We start from the raw sequence: 15,273 nt of genomic DNA, 5'->3' as shown, positions 1-15,273 counted from the left end.
GTTTAGCAAGAATGCAATTTGAAATTAAAATAATAAGTCAGAGTTAGTGAAGTAAGGTGTGCAGTGTGCCCCACTCAACAGTCACTGAGAGAGCAGTCTTGTCCCACTACTTTTGGCAGCAAGAGCCTCTTTATCAGCTACTGTTCTTCCAGTCACGCTTGTGTTCACGTCTTTGCTACATGCTCTGCTGATTACCTTGGAAAAGGGCAATGCTGTAACTGTTCAACTGACCTTTCAGTTTATTTTCTCTTGTGTAATATGAAACATGAGCTAACGCAGCCTTAGTGTACTGATTTCAACAAAATCTGTCGCTGCATTTCTGCAGCTTTCTGCTCAGATGTGATGGGCTTTCTTTGCATTTACATTAACTCCAGAAACTCCATCAACTTCAGATATCATCACAACGGTGAAGCAAATTATTGTAGCTAAGAGAGGGGTTTTAGTGTACAATTCATGCATAATAAAGACTACTTAGCAGAGGAATAGTGAGACAATGACTATTAAATGAAGAAATCCTGTACCTAAATAAATGAAGTATGCTTCTGGTAAATTTGCCTCCTTACATGCAGAGGAAACAATATATAGAACTCTCATTATTTTGTAATTGCCGTTTTATTTGGACTGTGTCCTTGTGATAGGGAAGCTGTCTTGAGTGCTTTGGCAGATACAGAATATACATAGCTGTGCCATTCCAGGAGGATTGTAAGGTTTGGGGGTTTGACTGTGGGGTTTTTGTTTTGTTTGTTTTTAATTTTTCTTTCTTAGTTTTTTTTTTGTTGTTGTTGTGGAGTTTGTTTTGTTTTTGTTTGTTTGGTTTTAGGATTTTTTGTGGGTTTTTTCTTTTTTTTTGTTTTTTTGTTTTTTGTGGTTTGTTTTTCTTACTGTGTTTCTTGAGGAGTCTGTGCTTTAGTTGTTCAGTTTTTTAAAATTACTATATACCTTTTATTCCATTAGAAGGTTAAAGTAAATGGCGTTCTTGTAGGAAGCATTGATACATGCACAGTTCTTTCTTCTCTCCTGGAACTGATGTCTCTAAGTAGTTTGCTGGGCTTCTAATGGAAAGAAAAATGCTTCTTGGTCCTTCTAAACACTAGAAATTTGTTACACTTAACCTATAAGGTGCATCCATGTGTCTCTAATAAAACTGAAGTGGGTGAGAGATGTTCAGGAGTGTGTATAAGAGAACCTCTGAATATTGGCCAGGGGAGGTGGGTGGGGAGGGGGGTTGTTTTTAGGATTGGAGTTGGTTTAGATAAGCCAATGGAGCAATTGTTAATAAATGATTGCATTAAATTTGCATTTGATACATCTTGTAATCTCTGCTGCATTTAGTTCTGAATTGAGAACTGTGTGTATTCATTCTAAAGCTGATGGCAAAAACATTACAGCTGTCAAATGCTGCCAAAACCACTAAGTTACCTTAATGGTTAAAGCAGGGAAGATGCTGCTAGTCAGCAACAATCTTCTTGCTAAAATACTGTGGAATGATATTATCTGTATTAGACCTCACTGCTTATAGGTCTTTACATTTCTGCTAGAAATTGCTGGTAACATGTCAAGAAAATCTTTAGTTCCCCTTTTTCTGGCCATTTTTGTCATGCTTCTACGTACTAGACTTTTTGTTAGGGCTTGACTTGCATGTCATTGGACTTTAAATTATTTTGCAAGGAGGTGATGCTGAATCAGATGCCTTGTCTTGTGTTGATGGCTTTCAGGAGAGCAAGTGATTATGCATTATTTATCCCAAGCAAATATTTCTTAATTTTTGATGCTGCATTTAGTTTGAAATGTGAACTACATTAGTGTTCTATGCATAAATGCTTTACCTCAGCATTCAGAAACCATGAAATGTCCAAAGAGAACCAGGAGTTACTCATTATCTGCTAAGTAGAGAAAACTTGAAAAAATTTCCTAGTAGCTAGTAAAAAAACATGGTTTTGGTAGGAATTGCAACATGAATGGTTTAACTGTGTAAGTTCCTTATTGTTCCTTATATCCTCAATTTACTTGGCTAACTGTTGATTTTATTACTTCTGAAAGGAACTTAATGTCATTGGCCAACCTGTAAAAGCCTCAGTTTTCAGCTAAAAGTGTGTTTTAAATCCTCCCTGATGTAGGAGAGAGGCAAATTGCTTTGTAGAGAACAATTTTGTGAATGGAGCAATTAGAATATTTGGGAAATTCAGATTTAGCTATGGGGAAACTTCTTAAGATCATGATTTCAGAATCATGTAACAACTTTTACTTTCAACCTTCAGAAAATCAAAATTAAGTGGTCATCTCCTGGATCTTTATAATCATAATCCACTGCTATCTTGTGCTTCTAAAGCACCTCTCTCAAAATTGTTGTAACACTTCAAAGGCTGTGTGAGTTGTTTGTTGTTGATGTTCCTTAATCTATTTAAATGTGTATTAAAAAAGATTTCCTAAATGGGACAGGACTTGCTTGGAGAGACTGCAAGTCAATCAACTACAACTGTAAAATTGGTAAAAGTTAAAAACGCAGTAAATCGGTTTTGTCAAGTATCATACCTTCCCAAGATTTACTGTGCCTTTACTTCCTATTTTCCTTAAGTGTGGTTACTCTGTGTAATACTCAGAATAGCCAAATGACAAGTGCATGGCAGGGGGTGGAGAAAAGAATGAAGTAAACCCCAAGGCTCCTGTTTTCACTAGTGAGAAATGAAATTGAAGCTGCCAACAAGAGCTTTCTCTCTCCCACTTCAGTCTTCCTTCAATCCATTGCTTTCTAACCAGTTGAATGATGAGAGATTGAGGGAATCCTGGCTACAGAATAAAGGGGAAGATGAAAATTGGGGCCTCATTAATCTGAGCAGGGATTCTGCACTGGCTGTGGTGTCAGTGAAAGTTTTTATAACTGCATCTTCAAGGTGATTGTAGCAATGTTTGAAAGGGGTGATTTGTGAACAACCCCATAAAGCTATGGACTATGGTCCATGACACTGACATTCATATGTTTGTACTTGCTGGAACATGGAGGGTTTGGTTACAGAGAGTACATTACTGGATATTTTTTCTTTTTTTTTTTTTTTTAATTTCCCTTTGCTATCTGCAGAATTGGGCTCTCCATATGGATACCAGATATGATTATCAAAGTCTCTCGTACTTGCTTTCATCTTTTGAATAAATTAGCATTAATACTGGGCCAATACTGTAGAAATAAACTATGACAAAAAAGCTGGTGTGGACAAAAATCTACAAGATGAACAGCTACTAAAACCACCATCATAAGCAGAAGAGGGGCTAAAATCATTAATTTCAGTGTTGTCGCCATACATACAATAAGCTGACTGACTGTACTATAAACTGCAATAACAACAGCTTTGTAAAAAACCATGAGAATGAGCATAAAAATGTCTTGAAGTTTTGCAGCCATCTTGACATTCAGCACCAGCCTCTTTAAATGAGAGTCTCTTGTATGCTGCCAAGGCCTTTTTGGTTATTTATTTTCTGTTTAGATTCCTGTGATGCCTAAGAAACTAAAGCTAATCTAGTTAAATTTAAACGTTTAAAATACTACAATACCTCTTTGTTATTTTATGAGCTGGTCAGGATGGAGTTAGTACCTCTTCTGCTTGGAAGAATAAAGATGTGAAAGCTTTATGTGGAGTTCTAACTCAGTGCTTTGACTTACCATCAGACTCTTCAGTAATCTGCCAAAAGTCTTATTTCAATAAAGCAGTTGACTTTGGGGAGGAAGGAGAAGCTTAGCTTTGTTTTTCTTATGTTCCATATTGAGGCTGACAATTTTAACATATACCAGAGATTTTTTTAATGAGTTCAATAATTGAATTAATTCAGTGGTTGTAGGAACTGCAGAAGCAAGGATGTTTGTATATCAAAGTTGAGAAATAAATAGACCACTGTGGTTTTTTGGTATATGGCTGTATAGTTTTGCATTAAACTGGGAACTCTATACTTTTACTGTAAAAGTTTTAGTTGTATAGGTATCCATAAGACAAAATATTTGAGGGTGTTTCAGTGATAGAAGTGTGAGGAATAAGTGCTCATCTGACATGTCAATTCTTGAAGTGACTGCTGATATAATATTGTCTTTGTGTGCACTTGGAAGGGTGTTTAATTGGCAGGATACTTGTTTACTGGAGAGCCATTATAGTAATTCATGTTTGATGTTTTAATTTTGCTTCTGTGGAAAGTCAGCCATTTCCTACACTCCTATTGTAAGGCTTTCAAGAAAGCTGCATATAAGGCATGGGATTTAAAGCAATGCTGTGTTACAAATTATGAATGTAACAATAGGAAAAGACTGTTGTGACTGTGTTTCAGGTGATGTTTACAATTGCCAGTGTTTCACACTGAAATAATAATAGAGAGGGCAAAAATGTTGGTAAAAAGCATTTGGTAATAGAGTACTACTTTGTTTTAATCTGGATGTTCAGTGTTCTTGGGCTACTGCTAAGGCTGAAATATTTTCAGTAAGTCTGAAGACAACAATGTCAGTATCTCAGTTTTAAGAAGCATTGATCTATTAAGAGGCTAGATGAATGAATATGGGACTTGAAAACCTTGTTTTTTCATAAAAGCTCCAGGAGCCGGGAATACACCATAAGCAGCCTCTCTTCTGCTGCCTGCACTTGTCTCATGTGTGTTGCTGTAACTGTAGTAAAGGACTTCACGTGCAACTTCTTTCAGTCACTTCAGATGCTCTATTCAAAAGTTCTGTGTATCCTCTTATTGCTCAGTTTTGGTTTATTTTGTCCCAAAGGTAATGGTTTTACTTCTCAAGTCATAGTTGGGTACGTTTTTTACCTTGTAATTCTCATCAGTGTTAACGTTAATGCTGAGAAATTGCAAAATCTTAAGAGACTTTGCAGTATCTGAGAACTTGAAAAGTGTGAAGGCAAAAGTCAGTCTCTTGTTGTGACTTAGAGCTCTAGATGCTGAGATTGAGTGTTCCCATGTCCAGAATGTTGAGATTTTCGCTTATGAAATGCATTCAGAGTCTATCATGTCATACAAGTATATATAGGCATAGCTGAACATGACATAACTTTCAGTGTTGAAGAGGAGATCACAAAATGTATTCTTAATCAAGTGTTTTTCTCTAGTTTTAAGACTTGTATGCTGTTAGTGGACAATACAAATATTAGGAATTGGTTGAACAAAGCCAAAATATTTCTTGTCATTTTTTGTGTGTAATCTTGGGATGTCACTTTGGAAGATTTAAAAAAATACCCAGTGTTTAACAAGCCTTAGTAGTGTAGAAATGAAAGTCGAAGTATCTGTGAAAGCCAAACCTTAAAGTTCCCTAAATCTGGACATGAGCATGTACTTAACTCAGTCCTTTCCTTCTAAGAAGCAACAGGTTACAGTTGCTGCTTTACAAGGCCTTTCTGCCTTTGACAAGGTCTTCTGTGACCAGTAATGTTGCTCTGTGTCCAGATGAAATATATCTCCTGAGATGAGTTTTTGGAATTCATAGCAAAAGTAATTGATCCGTTTCAGGAGTTGGCGAGCTTTTTTGTGAGCTTTGAGCAAACTACAGTTCCTTACTGGATAATCTCAGGTGGTGGTTAAAAAGAATAAATTTTTTCTAGATTATAATTTTAAATCAATTGGAGAACATTATTTGTTGCAAAAAATCTTTGTTTCTGCAATGTGATGCAGTAATAATACCTGAATTAATTTAGTCTATTAAAAGCAACATGCTTCCATACCAATAGGAACATTCTTACTCAATGTACATGATGCTGTGTTGCTTGTTCCAAGTCTGTAAGTAATTAGTGTAAAAATGTTGTAAATCCCAGCTCAACAATTCTTCTAATACGTTCCCTTTCTTGCCTCCTCTCTCTCTCCCCCAAAGAAATAATTTATTGAGCATGTAATCTTGCACTCTTTGCAAAGTGAGCAAAGAGTAGTCTTTTTTACAACAACACTCATCATTTAATATACTAAATGCCATGGACTCTTTGTGTTATGGTTTGCTTAAACTCTGAATTTACTGAAAGACAAAAATTGAAGCAGTGGGTGTTCTTAGTGCTTTTATGATAAGAATCAGGAGTTTACAATGTCTGTATTACTGATTTTTTTTTTTTTTTTTTTTCCCAGAAGATAGAGATAAAGAAGCACATAATTGCTTTCTGAAAGTCCATTTTCTTCCATCGCACACTCAAATCCTGAATTTGTTAGAGGCTTTTTTTGTAGTGAGATGGATGGGGTTGATTCCTAGGGAGGGATTGTGCTGAGGAAGAGGAGTAGGCCAGGGGCATGTGTTGCACCTCTAGGTGATGTGAATCATAGTCTCTTTCTTTTCTGCTCTGATATCTCTGTCCTTCTTTATGGCCTGCTGTTCTTTTCTGGCTATAGAGGATTCATTTCCTTTTTCTGCAGCTTTCAAGGGTTTGTGACTGACTTTTATTTAAAAATGAAGAGCACCATTCCTTATACTTTCTGCACAATATGGGAAATACCACATCCAACTGGTCATGTTCTTAAAGCTGTGACAATGTATTTGTGGCAAGAGTGGAGAGGAAAAGAAAAATTTTGGTTAGATAACAGATTTCAAAACCTCCTCCTTTATTTTACCTGTGTCAAGCTCATTGCTTCAGTTAGCTCTTCTCTGAAGTTACAGCAGCTACCTGTAGTAAAACAGATCCTGCTTCAGCCACAGTGGAACAAGGTGGAAGCAGTAAATGTGACAGGCAACAATTTTGAAACAGCTTATGCATGGCAGAGAAACAGGGATTTGCAGATAACACTCCAAATATACTTCTTATTATTTTTTCCCCTTAACCAATTAAATATATATACATACACACAAAACATATATCTATATGTATATAACTATGTTGTTTATATCCTACAATATTTTAAAGAATGACTTAAATTTCACAGCTATTGTGGTTGTTTTGTTTTTTTTTTTTTCCCCGAGGAGAACCCTTCAAAAATAATTTGAATTTACCAGATGATATATATTAAAATTCTGAGGCTGTTTGTGACTTGCTCTGTTTCTGTATTTAAGCTTTATATAAATCTTTGTGATTGTAATTGTTTAAAATGTAAGTCAGTCAATTGAGTTTGTATATGTGTGTAATACATTTATAGCTGGAAATCTGACAAAATATTTTTCCTCAAGGACATAAATGAAATTGATTATCAGAGCACTAGTAGTTAGTAATGCACTTCTGAGGATTATACCCATGAGCAAATTTTAAAGAAATAATGCAGGTGGATGGGCAAAAATAGTTATGAGTGTATTTGCTACAGTGTATCCTGGAGGCATTTTCAAATCTTTCTCCCTTTAAAGATGATCCTCAGTCTTAATAATAAAATAATAAAAACTCACTGGGAGATTAACCTTAAAGGTAGTCCTAGTACTCTAAAATTAATATAGGTAATGCTGTTTACCTTAACTAATAATTAGACATTTTAATCTTCTACTTAGAACTAATTAAGGGCCAAAAAAATCAGAACTTTGCAACAAATCACAGAGTTCTAAATCCTGACACTGCAAATAGACTGCTGCTTCTTTTTCCTTAAGCAACAAGGTGTTATTCCATGCTGGTTTAGTATTTCTATTCCATATTGTAAAATGTAGGAAGTGTAATAAGGCAGACAGGTTTAGTTTTGCTGGGGTTCTTACTGGTTTTTATACACTTCAGAAGAGTCTTGACCATTTGTGAAAAGACAAACACATTTCTAATTTACCTCAGGAGTGTCTTGCTACAAACAACAAAAAAGCTGTACAGGTAGCATTAAGTGCTCAACTCCATCTTTTATCTGTGCTTCTGCACAGAATAGCTCATAATTTAGGGGTCAAGGTTGATTCTCTCGTTTATATTGTACCCCTGATGTTACCATCAATTCCAAAAACCTACTTGGAGAAAAACATAGCAAAATACGTAAAACTTTGCCTGTAACAGCTTAGAGTTCTTTTATGTTAGAGGTTTAGGGCATTTCAATTCCTACTGGCGTAAGTAGGGTATGGTCTAAATAATTACTTTTATGAAGATATGATTTTTTCCAAATGGTTGCAGTGTCAGGGACTGACTGCAAAGCCTTGCTGATTGTCTCTGTAAAGAGGTTGCCTAATGAGCCCCTTTCTGCAAGGACCAGATGGGTTTGTCCATGCTGACATGCTGTACTGCAAACTTTTCAGTGGCCTGAGATTGTCTGTCTATTAAAACTGGCTGTGAGAGATGTGGCAGGCCTATCCAGCTCTCCCTAGGAGGCTTGTGTCTGATATTAATGAGATGGAAGGAAAAGTGCTAGGCTGTTCAGAGTGTGAAGTTCTCCTGTTGTGTACTAATACTGGGATTTCTTGGCTGCCAGTCAGGAGCTGTAGTTTTAGACTGAAAGTGCAAAATGTTCCTGTAAAGTAGAGAAAGCACTGACAAACACGAAGATTGCCATTTTAGACTGGATAACAACCGTGAAAAAATTGTGTGGTTTGTATTTGCTTTATTTTTTCTATTCCAGTAGAGAGCAGTGAATCTTGTGTTAGTGTGTTTCATTTAAGTTTTTTCTTAGGTTTTTACACTTATTAATGTAAGAGAGACTCTTGCTAATCTTTCTAAAAATTGTTCTCTGTCTTCATTGCAAGGTATTCTCTGTTTTACAACCACTTGAAGAACATTGAGGAAAGTGAAGGTGGCCTTGATAAATTTACAAAAAGTTACAAAACCTTTGGAGTTAACCAGCTTGCAGATGGTGGAATATACTGCAAGGAGTGGGCACCAGGAGCAGAAGCAGTGTTTCTTGCAGGTGACTTCAGTAAGTATTCTTAGGAATATTTCTTCTCCCCTGCAAAATGTTTTACATCAGTAGTCTCTTTTTTTTAAAGAAAATTTTGTCACAATGATGAAATTCTGATAGTAAAAAATGTATGTCATGGTTTAAATGATTAATCTTTTCCTCTGTGTTGCAATAGCCTATGAAGATGTGTTTCTGTTGCATGGTCAGTGTTATGCATTTCTTTAATACCCCAAAGACAATGACTCATGTCACATGGGATCACACTGCAACTCCAGGCTGTATCTAAACTTCCTGAAATTCTTTTTAAAGCTTTATAACTAGGCTTTTATAAAACTATATGCAGAGAAGCAAAAATAACAGTGAAATAATTTGCTTCATCTTCTTTTAATGATCAAGCAACAGCATTGTCTAAGGACTAAGGCCCTTGAGAATTCTCACCCATCCTGAGAGTTTAGACAAAACTTCTCCTGGAATATGGTAGCCTAAAATCAAAGTAAATATTACTGAAAGAGTAGCTACTCTGTTTTTGTGAGGGCAGAAGAAGGAAAGATGTTAGCAGAATGGGAATGTGGCAATATTACATGGAGGAATTGCATTGCTTGCTCTGAGAAACAGGAAGACTATTCCCTTTGAATTTGAAACAAGAATATAAATTTGCTTTTTATTTGAACGTCAGCTACACTCAAATTGTGTTCTAAAACTTTTAAATATAAGTGACATTCATCATTGCTCTTCAAGTTCCTTGTTCTCCTTTTTGTTTAGAGTTTTGAAGAGTTTTGTTTTTCCTTTTCACCTCTGCTCTCTCTTCAGTTAGATCTGCCAAAGTACTAGGTCTTTCACTGCTGGTTCTTACTGAACAGGGATTTTATCTGTGAAATTATTTTGTTCATTTAACTGTGTTTCAGAAGCATGCAGATTTTGCAAAGATACTGATCTAGGGGGTGTTCAGTGTCTTTATATTGCAAAGAAGCAATATGAAAAAAAGTCATTTGAAGAAGTTAACTACTACTCAAACACAAACCTAAATGTTGGCCATTCCTTACCCTGTCTGAGGAAGCTATTGAAAGAAAAATATCTTTATTTTAGGAAGGTTTTAATAAAAAAAAAATCCTGGTTTTGATGCAGAAGTCAAACAGAAAAGTTAGTGCAACACTGTTTTCAGCCTTGATTCTGTTGATAAGATTAACATAGTGAATGATAAAGTATCTTTTCTTGAAGTGCTGCTTGCCATTTTATTGGAATAGACATTGATAAATAGGTTAGTGTAGTTCTTGTATTTTAATATTGAAACTGGCTCTGTCTTCTAATTCAACACTGAATAATGGGTCGTGTATAGTTCACCTACTGCTAGATAATGGTGATTTCAGGTATTAATATAGACTGCAAGGCAGCTAGATCAGGTTATTTTCATAGGTCAATTTTATAGGTGTAAACATGCAGGAATTTTTCCTCCTTGTCCCTTATTTACTTGCTCAAACCTCACCCATTGCTCAAGAGTTTCATGGGATGGATGCAGGTTAAATTTCTCAACAGAGCTAAAGACTAGAGTGCATTTGTTTTAAATATGTATTTTAAGAGATTGTAATATTAAAAACAGAGTTTTAATCATATGTTTAATATTTTGAAAAGAGGCTATAACTTGCAAATTGGCTTAACAGGTTGGGAGAGGGAAAGTATATGTACACCAGAATAGGGTAGCTAAACACTAGAATAGTTTTCTAAACCCTACTTCATTTAAAATATTTGATGTAATACATCATATGAAGCAGCAATTTAGGAGTAATATCTTAGAGTAGTTGTATCTAGATACTAATGAAATATGGCAATAAGAACAAAAAATTAAAAAAAAATTATTATAATGTGGAAAAACCATTTCTCCTATATATCAGCCAGCCATAGTAAAGTACTCGTTCCCAAAGGGGACAATAGCATACTTGGAAAGACTGGAGGAATGGAGGATTGTCATTCAATTCATATGATCTTGAATAATATTCTCATGGGAAATTGGATTGCAAAACCCTAAGATTTAGAGTCAGATTGCTACAGATATGTTTAATTAAAACTGAATCCTTTTAACCTTTTTTAAGTTTTCAAGCAGGTTAAAGACTTAGACTAAATTTATGATTATATTGTATTTAAATTGGATATCACGATTGCTTTTAATAAGATTTTTTTTTAATAAAACTTTTTTATAAAAAGAACCATAGTGTAACCTCATCAGGGGAAGTTGGAAATCTTAGACAAAGAAATAAACATTGAACTTGGATGACAGAAGCTCTTTAGGTTTTAAACTGAAATATGGTGGCATAGAATATAAAACCTGTCAATTCATGGGTTTTTTGGTTTTTTTTTTTGGATATGGATAGCAATGTTTTCCTTAATAATATGGTATTGTCTAAGAATATCTTAATGTTTGATATAAAGACACAAAGTGTTAGTGCCTGCTATTTCATCTTAAGTTTAATGAGGATCAAAAACTAGTAAAAATTAAAATGGCAAGTACAGGTTGTGTACAGAGACCTTGAACTTTTTTTTTCCAAATTTATAATTAAGCTGATAGTTGATAATATCTTTCTTATGAATTATTCATAAGATAAACATGAATAATTTACTTCTGTAATTATATATATGTGAAGCCTCAGTTCTGTACATGTAAAGTTTTTTGTGAGTGACTGTTATGCCTCATAATGAACAATAAAAGCTTTGCTATTAAGGTGTTTTGACCCAAATTATAGTATTTTTATACCTTATTCTGAGAAACTTTTAATGAATGGGATAGCTCCAGTTTATAGAAAAATTCTTAATATCACCATGCATTTTGGGGGGAAAAAAAGGTAGAAACTGTAATAGCACACAAATCTGTAAGTGGATTGGAGAATAAAAACATTAATTCAAGAAAATCCCAATGCTTTCAGAGCTATTTTTGTCTCTTTACAGCATCATAATTGAAGATAAAAAGTATTATATCTGTTGGTGTTCTAGTACGATGGTTTACTCTAAGAAGTATTGAATGAACATCCAAAAACATTAAGATTTGTCAATTAGTACTTTCAGCATCTCAGTAAATCAAGTGTATGAGGCAATTAGTCAGCTGAATTTCCAATAGTAGAGGCTCTATCAACATTATAGTTCCTTCAAAAGCTCTCAGTGATAACACTGAATATTTTATTTGCCTGCTCTATTGCTGAGGAACCCAGTGACTACTGGCAATTTATTTCTGCTTTACAACTGACTATTTCAAAATAAGTCACTGAGATGTGAGTTTTGAGAGTAACCCACAGAATTTATTTGGGAATTAGAACACTCTCATTTGTATTTGGTCATGCAGAGGCTCAGTGAGTTATCTGTAAACAATTCCTTAACTTTAGAAAGAAAGCTACTGGTTTTAAAAAGCCTGAGGGTGAGTATGCATATATTAATTTAAAGTCAGCATTTGCTATAATGCTTTGTTATATTTGTGGTTTCTGGTTTTTTTTGTCGTCTTTTTCCTCCTTCTCAGCTAACATTGATCTAAAGTGTTGGTTAGTCTGGAATGCCTGCTTGTTTCGTTTGGTTTCTGCTTCCTTTTTCTTACACTACTGTGGAAAACTTCTGCTGTGGTTGGAGGGTAGAGGGGACGATAGGGCAGTTGGTTCTGGGAGGATATTTATCTATTAGTTAAACTCTGACAGGATCCCTTCAGAGTGAAAAGAGAGTACCTTAAGGCAGTGTACTTCATAATCTGGGTATCTGACAGCTGACTACAAACTTGATGTATCAGAATGTTTAGAGGTTTTTTTTATTCCAGATTTTTACTGAAATGAGTTCTAGGTACTGTCATGATATTATACAGAATTTCTTACTGCTTCTTTCCAAGATTTTTATCCAAAAATACCTACATTTGATGAGTAAAATCAGTGTTATTTTTGTGGGTGCAGATGATTGAAAGCAGTAGACTGTAATATAAGGTGGAACTAATATACAGGGAAACATCCTATCTGAGAAATAATGACACTTGTTTTTATGTCAGTGTTTGAGCTAATTCCAGTTTCCAGTAGCTCAGGAGCAGGATCATCATCTTAATCTGCTTTAAAAATTATTAATGTGAGGCGAGGAAGACCTAATTGACCACTGTGTAGAACAGAACAGTGTCCCTGGAGAATCTCTCCAGTTCTGTTCTGATTTCATATTCTAATCAAGTGGAATGCAGGTGTCATGTTGGGATACTGGGATTTTGATGCTCTTTCCCTTATCTGAGCTGATAGTTGTCTGGTTGACTTTCTTCAAGGATGCTGTGCTTGCTGAAGTCTCTATTCTTTTAAGGCATGTAGTTGATCAGAAAAATAAGTAGAAATACAATCACTCTAAGAGATTTGATTTCACTTGAGAATTCAGCCTTAGTTTATAAAGATTTTTCACTTTTGAAAAAACAACTACAGCTCTTATATTGGACAAAGTCAATTGTTTGGTTAATGTGCGAGAAGAACTCTTTTCCTCTGTGAGAAGTGTTAATTTCTTGTGTGAAACTCCAAGTTCAGGCATGAGCCTCAGAGGTGTATGGCTCTGTCCTTGTCAATGTGAAAACAAGATCAGGAGATTGAACAAGAAGTCACTCAAATTGTCGTTTAGCTGGAAATATGCATTTAAATTGAGTTTTTGTCACAAATGGTAGACCCCAAACCTTTATAGCTTTGAATTCTGTTCTATATTAAAGCTCAGTTCATGATTCTTTGGCATGCCAGGGGTGTAGTTTTGAGCAAGAAGTTCCCTTGTGCCTGTTGTTGCTGAGGTAGGATGTAAGTTTAAATAATTGGCTGAGTTTGGAAGATCCAATCAGAGAGATGAGACAAAACAAAGTACCAGGCTATCAAAGATGTCTTCTGTCATAGCTGAGGCTTGAACTTTAGCACAGAAGCTTTTGCCTTTGTGTATGGCTTATGGGTGTTCTGTGATGATGTCCTTTTTCCCCAATACCTATTCTGATTATTTGAACTTCTGCTGGTAATCTTTTCAGCCTTTTCCTCTTTGTGTTGTTGGCAGAATCTTTGAAGTCTCTGTTCTCAAACTAAGCTATTGCTTTGGACTTTTTGTTTTTCATCTTAATAATAGTCTACTAATCACTTGTTGGTTAGTTGAGTTTGTTTATTTCTTTTCTTCCCTTAGGCACTTTTGGCTGAGTTTTGCTGACAAGTCAGAAAACTAAGCAGTAAAACTGAGAGAAGCATGAACCACTCTGTCTTTGAAGGGAATCTTCAGTTTTCAGGGTGTTCTATGTTCTTTATGCTTTTGGCATTAATACAAAGCAATGTTTTCTGTTATAATCTTTCTAAGTGAGCTACTCTCCAGGCATAATTAATAATCAGTGGGTTTGAGTTGGACCATCTGGGGCAGATGGGTAATGCTTTGCATTTATTTTTAAATCATGACCCACAGGCTTGCAGTGACGGGCTGTGGCTGGGAACAGGAGGGATTAACAGGAGCATCTGGCATTGCTGGCAGGTGAAGGGGAAAGTTCAGGCAATCGGTGGAATTATCAAATCTGTCTGTAGAGAACAGAAATATTTAAATAGGTGGAGAGATGTAACCATTCCCTCTCTGAAGCAGGGAAGAGATGTGGTTTTAGGTAGAGGTCATGAGAATTTTTTTAATGTTGTAAGAATGCAATGGTTTTGGTGAACGTGATTAACTCCGTGCAGGTTCTCCTGAATGAGTTTTACAAAAACTGGGCCTAAGACTTTTTTTACTGTAACGTTTAATTTTGCTCAATATTCATTACCTGGCATACGTGGTTCAGTTTGTGCATTGAATCAAGAGGTGTAGCTCCATTGGAAAGAGTTTCATTAGAAGCCATGAAGATGATGCTATATCTGAGGGGAGAAACAGATGGAAAGAATTTAGAGTAAGTCCCCCAAGATGGATCTTGACTATCATAAATCCTAATCGGCTTTTAAAGCAAATTTCTTGCAACTTCTTAACATCTTTGTTACATTTTTCATCTTTTTTTCTGTTTTTTTTTCGTTTTTGCCTGGAATGTTTATTTGAGACAGTCTAGCTCCTTATAATTAGAAAAAAACCCAACATTTTAAAGTGCTGTATTCTGCATGTTTTTACCATGCTCTGAAATAAAATAAAAAAAAAATATAATTTATAAATGCTATCTATAGTTTGCAGTTTAGACATTTTATTAAGGAGTATTGCTTAATTGCCAAAGCATTGTTTATTTGATGTTGGTCCTAGTAGATATTAGTAGTTCTTATTTAATTATTTTTCTTGATTGAAACTTTGGTGTAAAGCCAAGGGGGAGGAGCCATCTAAATCTTACTAATATGCAAGATTTCTTCTGCAGTTAAGTGATAGTTTTTATCATGTTTTAAGTATTTGGATAGTGGAGCAAAATTACACATATTAGCAGGGGGAAAGTACTTACTAAACTATCATCTAAATAAAATACAGAATTAATTGCATTTCTGTTTTACTGTCCACTGTAAAATGAGTAGGTACCAGAATATTTGTCTGGCATAGTTATTTTTGTCACATTGTGTAGCCTTCTTTAATTTG

General features: G+C 35.1%; 1 protein-coding gene across 1 annotated transcript in view; it reads left to right on the top strand.

The window, feature by feature from the left end:
- Positions 1-15,273, top strand: part of GBE1 (1,4-alpha-glucan branching enzyme 1) — a 138,115-nt gene that overhangs the window by 24,768 nt on the left and 98,074 nt on the right. Inside the window, exon 2 of the mRNA XM_014872980.2 lies at positions 8,585-8,754. Within this exon, the coding sequence (XP_014728466.1) occupies positions 8,585-8,754 (170 nt within the window). The remainder of the gene's footprint in view (positions 1-8,584; positions 8,755-15,273) is intronic.

The sequence above is a fragment of the Sturnus vulgaris genome, chromosome 2 (assembly GCF_052056855.1).
Source record: "Sturnus vulgaris isolate bStuVul1 chromosome 2, bStuVul1.hap1, whole genome shotgun sequence".
Classification (NCBI taxonomy): domain Eukaryota; kingdom Metazoa; phylum Chordata; class Aves; order Passeriformes; family Sturnidae; genus Sturnus; species Sturnus vulgaris.
Note: the sequence above shows the minus strand (reverse complement) of the source record. Positions and strands in the feature narration are given on the sequence as shown.